The 10,530-nt window shown below is 45.3% G+C and overlaps 1 protein-coding gene across 1 annotated transcript in view; it reads right to left on the reverse strand.

Annotated features, from left to right (window-relative positions):
- Positions 1 to 9,968, reverse strand: part of ANKHD1 (ankyrin repeat and KH domain containing 1) — a 95,263-nt gene extending 85,295 nt beyond the window's left edge. Inside the window, 1 exon segment of the mRNA XM_056502488.1 lies at positions 9,602 to 9,968. Coding sequence (XP_056358463.1) covers positions 9,602 to 9,880 — 279 coding nt within the window. The 5' untranslated portion in view covers positions 9,881 to 9,968.
- Between the last annotated feature and the right edge of the window lie 562 nt (positions 9,969 to 10,530).

Consider the following 10,530-nt stretch of genomic DNA (forward strand, 5'->3'; position numbering starts at 1 on the left):
CCAGCCAAACATTTTTGCACCTGCTTAAGGTGCCTTCCTGCACAATCATTTCAGTTTCAAGAGATGGAGTAAAGGAAGAGGAAAAAAAACCACACAATAATGTGGGCATTTTCACAAAACCTTTCAGTGGGGTCTCAGGACACTGTCCTATCTTGGCACTTGAAAGCTACTGAAAGAAAATAAACATTTCAGGGAAGTACTCTAGAGTCAGTACCTAGAAACAACATACAATCAATGGGAACATCAATTCAGACAATTAATTACATAAAACCACACCCACTCTGTTTGGCTTGAGCTGTAATTTCTGAAAACAGTTTTATTAAAAAACAGAAGTTTCAGCCCATTAGGACAGCAGCCACCAAGACCTGTGAATCACCAAAAGAGCATTGTCCAGCACTATGGATACTGTGTATCCTGCCAGCCTGGGGGGTACAGGGTGCTCAACGGGGAGCATGAAGTACCTAAAATATCCTTTCCAGCCACTGCTCACCTTGTGACAAGTCAGGCAGCTGTCAGACACTTTCATAGATTGCCTTAACACATCAAAAAGGGAGAAAACAATTTTCTACCACTTTACTGAATTTCATGGACTTACAAAGGGGTCTGACAAGGTAGAAGATCATTCTTCTGGGAATAGAAAGGCATTAGACCACCTCAGCTCCCTGTGAGCCATAAACCTGACCATGGCTCCACCTTTAAGTGGAGCTGTCAGTGCTCAGCACCTGCAGCAGCAGCTCTGTAGGCAGGGTATTAATTGGGAGGGTGGGGAGAAAAGGGGTGCAGATCTGTTTAGCTCTGATTGCAATAGGAAGCTGACTGACTGGAGGCAGGATTATCTAAAGGACAGCCTTTATTTCCATAGATATTAAGCAATTACCAGCTAATGAAACAAGCAGCTATAGGATCTGGGCTGTGATGAGCTCATTTCAGAGCACAGGTTCATGTTGCAGAGGCTGCTATAGATACAGTGTAAATACAGGTGGCCCCAACCTCAGGATTTGTTGCTGCAGGAAAGGAAAGGCCCTCACACACAGAGAGTGGGCCATGAGTCCAACATCCATACACAAAAAAAAAAGTTCTTGATGTTTGTGAGATAGCAGACAGTGAGCAAGGACTGACATCTTAGTGGCTGTTTCGCCACACGGTCTCAAGCCTGGCACCCCAAGTCACCAGTCAGTTCTCAAAATTACAGCTGCCATTTGAAACATGCAGATAAAACATTAAATCAGAATTAATGTTTTATACTACTACTCTTCCTTTCCAGATTGCTGATCCTGGTTTTCAATTTTCTTGCACTCATACTGAACCATAAGCAGAACCTGGACAAGTAGCTGTCAAATGGTTCATGTCAATTTAACCACTTACCTGATTTCTCTCTTAAGCAGACAACTGACACTATGTGATTGAAGTAGTTCTGAATACTACAAACTACACCCTATCACAAGGCTCTGGAAAAGAGCTCTGATCTATGGATCGTCCAGAACCAAGCACACTACAATTTATTTTTATTAAGACACTGTTTCATAATAAGCAACATGATTGCACCCTGTTAACCCTCACAGAATTAAGGTACAGAACACACAGGTTGACTCCTCTCGGTACAACAAACCGGCAATGTTATAAATTTTCTCTCTATAGCAGAAAAGAACCATCTACTCATCTCAGTAACCACTGAAAAAAAACCAAATTGCTAAAACCAGCCTGTAGATCTCACATACTCAATGTCTGACAAACAAAAATAATTATGACTATATTTTCCCTATGAACAAAACAATCTCTTGCAGCAAGGAGCTGTCATGTACAGAACTGGAACTGACAACTGAAGTTTATTCAAAATTCACATCAATCCCAGTAAATCAAGTGCCAATTCTTGACATGTACTTCATACCAAAGAAAACCTTCGAATGGAGACCAGGAAACTTGATTAAAATATGCACCCCCTGCACCAAGCACTCCTTATTTTCACATATCCTATCTCAGTCCACTCTAAATCATGTTTTCGGTGCTCCATCTTCCCCATGTGCTCTAGGATTCCCTCCTCACCTGGTTTTTATACCTAATATTCCATAGAAAGAACCTCTCTCCTTTCCTTACCTCAAACCAAGAAACAGCTGGCGTAATACAGTATTTGATTTATTAGAATATAAAACAGAATTGTTGCATCAATTTAGCCAGGGCCTTCAGGATGATGTCCTTACTCAAGTATTAAATCCCACACATTAAAACAAAGTGAAAGCAACTTTTAAGACAGAAGATGAATAGATGCATTTGTCTGCTGATGTAAAAGCTCACACCCAACCAAGATGGGAAGCATTCAATGCCACCTTCTTGGAAATGACCTTTTAAAATCTCTTTTCAATCCAAGGGGACAATGCCATAGAAAAAAAAATTATACAAGTGGATCTTGAATACAATAGTAATTCAATAGCCTGTTTCCAGGCCAACCTATACATTTCAGACAGAGGAGTCTCAACATTTAAAGTGACTAATTAAGTTATCTAGAGGCTTATAGCAAACTGAAAATCATCCTGGGTTTTCTGCCCCTCTCAGAACCCAAGCTAATGGCAGCTATTCTTTTCAAGGCCTGGATAAACAGGTCTGTGCACGCTGTCCTGCTGCCAAAGCAGCAGAAACCCCAATGCAACTCTGGAGCCATCACTTAGTCATTTCAAAGAAACTACCAGAGAGCTCTGGCTAAGCCATGATCCACTGAAAATTCAAGATGTAGTACTACAAGGCCTTAAAAATTTAACTATTTTATAAAAACAACTAAAAGAGAGACATTTATCTAAGCTGTTGGATTTATCCTAAGAAATCCTAAATACCAAACATCCAGGTAAGACTCCCTTTTCCCCTGGCTCCCTTTCAGGCTGTGGAGGAACACTTATTCTGAAGAGGTGATGCTCAGAAGCCACCATGACCAAAGACCACATTTGGGAAGCCGATCATTCAGCCCCAAATGCTGATGTCCCATCTTCCCTTGGTTTGAAATATCACTGACTAACTACCTACCTGCCATGTGACACTGTTAATTTAATTCATGATTTTGGAAAGGGAAAAGTTCAACAGGTTTTGGGATTTTCCTAGAAGAAAATCTTAGTTAATTAGTAATCCCTATGTTTTATTGAAGGTAAGGGAGAATAACACTCAGGGACCTAGCTAAAACCTAATGCTAAAACATGAAATGTTAAAAACGTGAGAGATGACTTTCTGCTGGCCCACTGTCCACCAGCCAATAAAACATCCTTTTTTTTTTTTTAATTTTTTTTTTTTTTCAATTAGGGACTGTTTTCTGCTGAATGGGTATGCAGGAAGGTTCCTTTGAAAAGCACTCCTGGCCAGAAGGGCCAGTCACACTTGTCTCTTCTCAGCTACCACCAGTATTTGGACAAACACATCATCATAATTCAACTGTGAGTAACCCCTCTCAGTCTACAGCACTTTTTCTACACATTCTGGGATGCTTTGGAAGAGATAAATATGAAAATAATTTTGAAAAAAAAATCTCAACTCCATCTTGAAAGCAAAGGACCAAAGTGAGTTCATCTCACAAAAAGCAGGAAAGAAGCAACAGGATCCAGCACAGGACCAATTCTTTTATTTATATTTTATCATAGTAAGTGTTTTCTATCTGCACTTGAGCAGAAGATACAAAATACTGCAAAAAATGAGAAAATTTTCTAGTATCTTATAAAACTCTCAAATACTCAACATTACGCAAGAAAAAAATTCTTAACTAATGAGTTGCAAGAATAAAAAGAAGATACTATCCTACAACAGGATGTATTTCCATAAATTTCACTTGCTCAGCATTCTTCCAAAGTTATGCAAAGTAAAACCTCTGCACTTTCACCACGAAAAGGGATAACTACTTGTTGAGGAAAAAAACCCAAACTATCTGCATTCTATTACAATATACATCGGCATATATTAAGAACTATAGCACATCATCTCAATTAAATTAATCCCTAAATCAAATCCTGTGCCCCACTTTGCTAGAGGTAGCAGGGTTTATAACATAAAGGTTGCAACCTTGTTACTGCAGTCTGTTGCTACAAAAAAGGAGTGTTTGTATCATGTCAAAGTAATCACTAGTTTATCACAGCCCAAGGTCATATGAGGTATCAGTGAGAAAGTTTCTATTTGAGATAACCTCTGAGGCCAGGCACTGCTCAAAAACCTCCTAAATTTACCAAAGCACTCACAGAAACCACTGATTTCTGAGGTTTGCTTACAGTATCCCGTTCCAGCAGAAGGCCATTCCCAGTAGGAAGATAAGGTTTACACAAGGCCTTTGGTTGGTGTTTGCATGGCACCTGAGCTGCTGCTAGGGAAGAAAGCATCTGCAGGAGACAAATGAAAGAGAGAGGCTTCCAAGCTTCACTTAAACAGTGCTGCAAAAAGTCCTCAAACAAGATACAGGAGCTATTTTTCTTGCTTTGTGAAATTTTCAGTGGGAAAGAAACCTAAGGTTCCCTCTTCTTTGTAAGTCAAGACCTGCCTCTGTTTTAAATCCAAGAATCACTTTTATTCCCCAATAACAGCTTAATGCTTTAAGGGAATCTTCATATATGTTACAAGAACTCAAAATTACCTAGTAAGACTGAAGCCCTGCAGCCTCCTCACCTGCAGGGTCTGAGCCCCAGCTGTGGACTCCAACAAACACCCCAGTTCAGTCCTGGAGCTGCTCCCAGTTTTAAAGGCCAGGCCACATGTGAGTACAGAAGAAGGAGCGCCTGTGTATTCCCCTTCCCTCAACACTGACCCTTCTGTCAAGTGACTGTTGCAGGGATGGTCTGAGCTCTGAGCAGAGGACAATGTCCCCATGGCACCATCCAGCTGTCCTTACAGCTGGACTTCAGCATCCTCCAAGGCAAGTAAAGGACACAGAAGAGCTGCCCAATATCAAGCTCACGGAGGAGCAGCTGGGTAGCCCCAATTTAAATCAGAATACAAGAACTCATGATTCAGCATTAATGCCCAAGCAAACCCTTCCCACCCCCCACCAGACTGTAACTAGTTGACTGGTGAAACCTATGTGCAAATTTGTACCTAAATATAGATGTTCTGCTAAATTTGGCAAATCTCTCCTTACCAAGGGGTTGCACTGCATATTTATGTAATTATACAGTAGTATTTCACATCTTTACTTTCTACACCTATCATTAGAAAACAGTTGCTGACATTTATTTTAGGTCATGCACTCAACTGGGTCAAGCTGCACTAAGGGAAGACCCAAGTTCTGCAAGAAACCTTAAAAATCAGTTCACTGTAAAATGTTATTTAATAGGATTAACCATAACTACACTGCTTCTTTCTGGTTACCACAGGCCAGACTTGCAAAGTTATTGAGATATGTACCATAATTTTTCTGGAAGTTAAATGCCTAATCAGACTGGGAATAAATGAACAACCTACTAACCCGCTCTCTGCATCCTGAAGAGTTACCTCAATACTTCTGGAAACCTGAACATGTTATCCTTTGATGTTTCCTAATCAGTGAATAATTCCTGGAAGATATTTTACATTTTCTTCCATCTCTTACCTCCTCAACTTTGAAAGAGCTTGTCAAAAGAAAAATATCAACTGCTAAACTGAAACCTACATTTTTCAGGGAAAAGGCTTTTCTGCTTAATACTAACTACCTGAATTTGCATCCACTTTTTGAATTTCTATTCCTTATGGTAAAGAAAATGCTGCTATTTTCATTGTTTCTAATACAATGAAAATTAAAGTGCCTGAGAGTTACATTAACCTCAGAAGTCAAAAGATGCATTGTGCACACCATTTACAAAGCAGATCCATGTTAGGAAGGTTCAACAATGCAGCAATGACTTCAATAGACAACACTGCTAATTTGAAACAAACTGCATATTTACTCTGAATTCCAAACCCAGTTTAAAAATTAAGAGACCTCAGATTGCAGGGAGAGGGGCCCCAGACAAAATCTCCAGGTACTGAACTGCTCTGGAGTGCATGCCATTCAACTACTCATCCTACTCCTTGTAGGAGGTATGTTATGTCTGATTTTTAATTATGCTTTATGTAAATATCCCCAGAGGCTTATGCAATAGGTACAGGCTTAAGTAAGGCGAGCTGGTGGAGGCAGCTCAGGAGAGGGAAGCCGAGAGCTGAGCTGACTCCATAGGCAAGGGCTGGGTGAGCTCCAGTTGCCATTGAAGGCCTCCAAAGCCCTGAATTACAGAATATGAGAGATTTGCTACATTTGTAAAATCACTGCCAAAAGCCACTTACTGAACCAAGCTCCCAGATGCCCTGGTATTTCTGTGGGCATCACCAGCTTCTGCTGCTTGATTTTCAACAGCTCAGCAAACGCACTGACCCCCAAGCACCGACACAGCCACGTTTATCACCTGCCTCAACTCCTGCCTGCCACACTTTGCTGTTGGGAGGGTTTTTGATGAGGACCTGCATTTCCTGTGGCCACCAAAGACCCCGTGGACATGCAGTAACCAGCACTGGCCTCCCAGCACACCTTCACCTTGACCTACAGCCCTCCCAGCCAGGGTGGAGGAGGCTGTTTAATGCTTGTGCCTTTGGCACCGCTGTAAGTGCCAGCAAAATTCACAAGGAGTGGTAATAATACACTCAAAGTCACACCAAAAATCTCACTCTAAACAAGTTGCAGGCTGTGTTCACACCCTGATCAAGCTTAGAAGGCAACTAAGCAACTATTTGCACTGAGGTCAAAACCACCTCATTTCTCAGGCTGCAGCCAGCAGTGGAAGTTTCTCTGAGAATGCAGGAGATCCACAGCAGCATTCCAGTTTTACACAGGAATAGCACAAACCTCCTGGCCTCATCCCTCCATGCCCAAAGACGTGCTTCAGCTTGCAATTGTTTCTATTTGCATGTGATAATTTTAACTGGTAATTCTAGAAAATATTCTGCACAGCTGCATTCAAATTTTACCTTGTGGACCTAATACAACTCATCTGTATAGGATCCACTTTAGACCTTGGTTTCCCAACCAAGAGCCTGGTCACTATCATAGGCAAGCACTAAGCTAAGAAACCAGAAAGCTTCAATTTTCTCCCTGTTCTGCAAGCCAGGATAAATGGGGCACACCCTCTTGACCTGTAAAATGGGGACAGTACTCTCCACTGTAAAGTACTTGGAGATCTGATCTAAGAAATGCAATATATTTTTCAAAAAGGTTAGGTTAAAATATATTGCTCTTCTCATTCTCTAGATAAAAGCTTCATTACACTGGTTGTCCTGCACTTCCCTGATGATTTTCCTTTTTAACTAATTTGCCATTTTGACCAGTCCAATTATTTTAGCATATTAGACTAATACAAGGACACAAAACCTAAATACTACTGCAGACATGCAGCAGAGCCTATAGAATATTATGCCATGATTTTTACAGCTTCAAAAGTAGAAGACATGAAGAAGAGAATAAATCAAGGCAGCATGGCAAAAACTTTTTTTTTTTTTTCATTTTTTAATTCTCCCTTTTAGTTCTCACTAATTCCACCCACTGGTAATAGCTGAAGGCATACACCCAAATCAGTGACTCATGGCACAAGACCACAGTCCAAACAGTGACTGACTGGCTTCTCAAAGCAGCACTGTTCAAGAATTGCACTGTTCTATCCCTGGACCTTAACTGCCTTTTCTTTGCTCAAAAAAGAAAAGAAAACAAACAAAGCAAAGAGAAATACCCACCACTGACAACAGGTGCTTCCTTAGTTCTCAGGGGAAAAAAAAATTAAGAAAAAAAAAAAATTCCCCTTGGTGCTCCCAGCCATGCAGCCCAGCCTAGGCACATTCTTCCCACCCATGCTTCTTCCCCAGGTAACTCTCCACAACCAGAAACACAAGACAAAAGAATTCCCCAGGCAATTTCAGCTTTGAGATTAGCCCACCTCCTCTGTGTGTGCTGGAAAACTTCAAATATTTCAATTCCAATTAATTTCTTCTATTCTGTATTTTAAATAATGTACTTTTTCCCAGGTTTTTCAAACGAATCAATTAAGAGCTGTTTGGAAACCTTTATTTTTTTGACCTCAATGGCAACCTCCCAGACACATTATTTATAATAGGCTGTCTTTCTTAATACTTGCTATTAGTCAAAAGAGTGCTTAGTAAACATCCTAGCTGTCCAATCTTCACATCCCTTAAATAATGGGGTGGGTTCAAAAGGGATAAGCTTTCAAAGCAGGACTCTGCTCACCTTGTAAAGAGGTGATATAGCCCACTTCCCATGCTCTGTAGCTACTGCTTTGTATCTTCAAAGATACATTAAAATGTGACACAAAAGACCCCCTAGAGAGCAGACACACATGGATTACTTGTGTCCTGCTCTATGGTAGGTCTTCCAGCTCCCCCAAACAGGTATGTACTGATTCCATATGGGACTGAACGTGGATGTCCAGGACAACAATCACACGAGGAACATTCACATACAAGTGCTCATCTCCCTCATCATTAGATTTTGAGTTGAATTAAACGTCCTGCTGTTAGCACCACTCCTAATGTAGCTTAGGTGGTCATGAGCAAAACGCAAGTGTGGTCCTGCATCAGTTTAATCACTTTTTTTATTCAGGTAAGATCTGGTTCAGGTTTCAGGAGGGCTGTAGAAAAGGTGGCCACCAATAAAAGGCAAAAAATTTAGCCACGGGAGGATGAATGCAGGCTCTCCTCTTTCCATCTCTCCAGAAGGAACAAGGACACATCCTAAGAACTCTTGTTTGGCCTCCAAATTAAAATTGGTATGTATCACCTTGGCTATTTTCTTCCTCTTGCAGAAGCCCAAAGGAACTGCAAAAAGCCTGCAAGCAGTAAGTAGCCACTTTCTCCTGCTTTCCACTAAAACCATGTAAGGGCTGTGATCCCATCTTTTGTTAAGAGACTACTAAGGAATGAAGATTCACCTTTGGTGCGGCAGTGACAGATAAAAGCCTTCATTTACCTTCTCTCCCTAGGCTACATAAAGCAGCACTAAATGCCAGTTTACAGGTCCAACAACGCTCCATTTGGGTTGGGATAAGGCCCCCGTCCCTCCTCCACACCCTCCCTTTAAACCTCTCCGCAGGTTTGGAAGATCAAAGGAAGACATCTCCACTACCCTCTTCCATTTTGTTGGGTAAGAAATATTCCTATTGCATAAAAGAGCGTGTGTATAGCTATATCTACAGGAATTTATCCGTGGCTGGGAACCCCGAGTCCAGGGCAGCAACAGTGGGGCTGACGGCTTCACTTTGTTCTCCATCGGGTGCAAGATCTCGCCTCCCCCTCCAAACCTGCTCCCAGGTGGAAGCGGCTCCTTGAGGTCAGGACACATCCTCACCGCGCTCCGCGGCCGCTGCGCGCAGAGGGCCCGGCCGCCCCCGGCCCTTCCCCGGGGCCGCCGGGAGGCGCGGCAGGGCGAGACCCCCGCGCTCGCTGCCTCCTGCCCGGCCCCGGGCCGCGCTGCCGTGCGGGGAACCGCCCATGGCGGCGGGAGGCCCGGGACGAGCGGGTGCGGTGCGGGCGGTGCGGCCGGCGCTGCGCGGCGAGCGGGAGGGCGGGCGGGCCCCGGCCGGGCCTGTCAGGAAGCGGCGGAGGGGAAGGAGGGCGGGCCAGGATCGCTCACCTCGGACACCTCGTCCTCGTCGCTGCCGGAGCCGCCGCCGCCCCCGCTCCGCAGCACGGCGGCCGCCAGCTTGAAGTCGAGGGCGGCCTCACCGGCCGCGGGCGCGCCGGGGCCTCCCGGCCCGCCGGGCCCGGCCTCCCCGAAGAGGCGCACGGCCCGCAGGCCCAGCGGGGAGGGCCCGGCGGCGGCGGGCGGCTCGGCAGCGGCGGGCGGCGCGCGGGGCGCGACCGAGTCGATCTCCTCGTCGGCGGCAGCGGCGGCGGTGCCGTCCGTGAGCATCGCGCTGGTCCGGGCCCGGCCGTCTCCGTCCCCTCACGGCACCGCGGCAGCGCCACTAACTTCTCACACCCTACCCGGCCGCGGCCGCCGCGCCGCCCCCCCGCTGCTTCGCGCACGCCTATTGGGCGCGCTCGGCCGAGGACGGCGCGCTATTGGCCGTGGCGCCCGCCACTCAGGAGAGCGTCACGCGCTCCCAGCATGCTGCCCTGAGAGCGCACGCCGAGGCGGTAAGAGTACGCCGCCCCGCCTCGCTCGCCCGGCCTCGCTTCCTGAACTTTTCGAGCTGCGATTGGTTTTCCGGGACATCAATCATACGCCTCGGCGGAGCTGCGGGCGCCGATAGGGCAAATGGACTGTCGATCAAAGCGCATCCAGGAATCACGGTTTTGATTGGTCGAAAAGCACATCGCTCACAACGCACGGCGTCTGGCGTCTCTCGATTGGCTCCTGTTTGCCCTGGGCCCGCCTCCCCTTCGAACCTCTCTGAAGGACTCCGTCAGCTCGAGACATCGTCACACGCCCGCCTGTCCCGAGCACTGATTGGGTCGCGGAGCTGCCAGTCTAAGAAAAGGGCACACCTCCTCCATGGCCCCGCCCCCTCCCGGTTGCGGGCCGCCATAGGCTGGGCTCTCTGCTCGATCGGCCACGCC

Source organism: Oenanthe melanoleuca, chromosome 13 (genome assembly GCF_029582105.1).
Source record: "Oenanthe melanoleuca isolate GR-GAL-2019-014 chromosome 13, OMel1.0, whole genome shotgun sequence".
NCBI lineage: Eukaryota > Metazoa > Chordata > Aves > Passeriformes > Muscicapidae > Oenanthe > Oenanthe melanoleuca.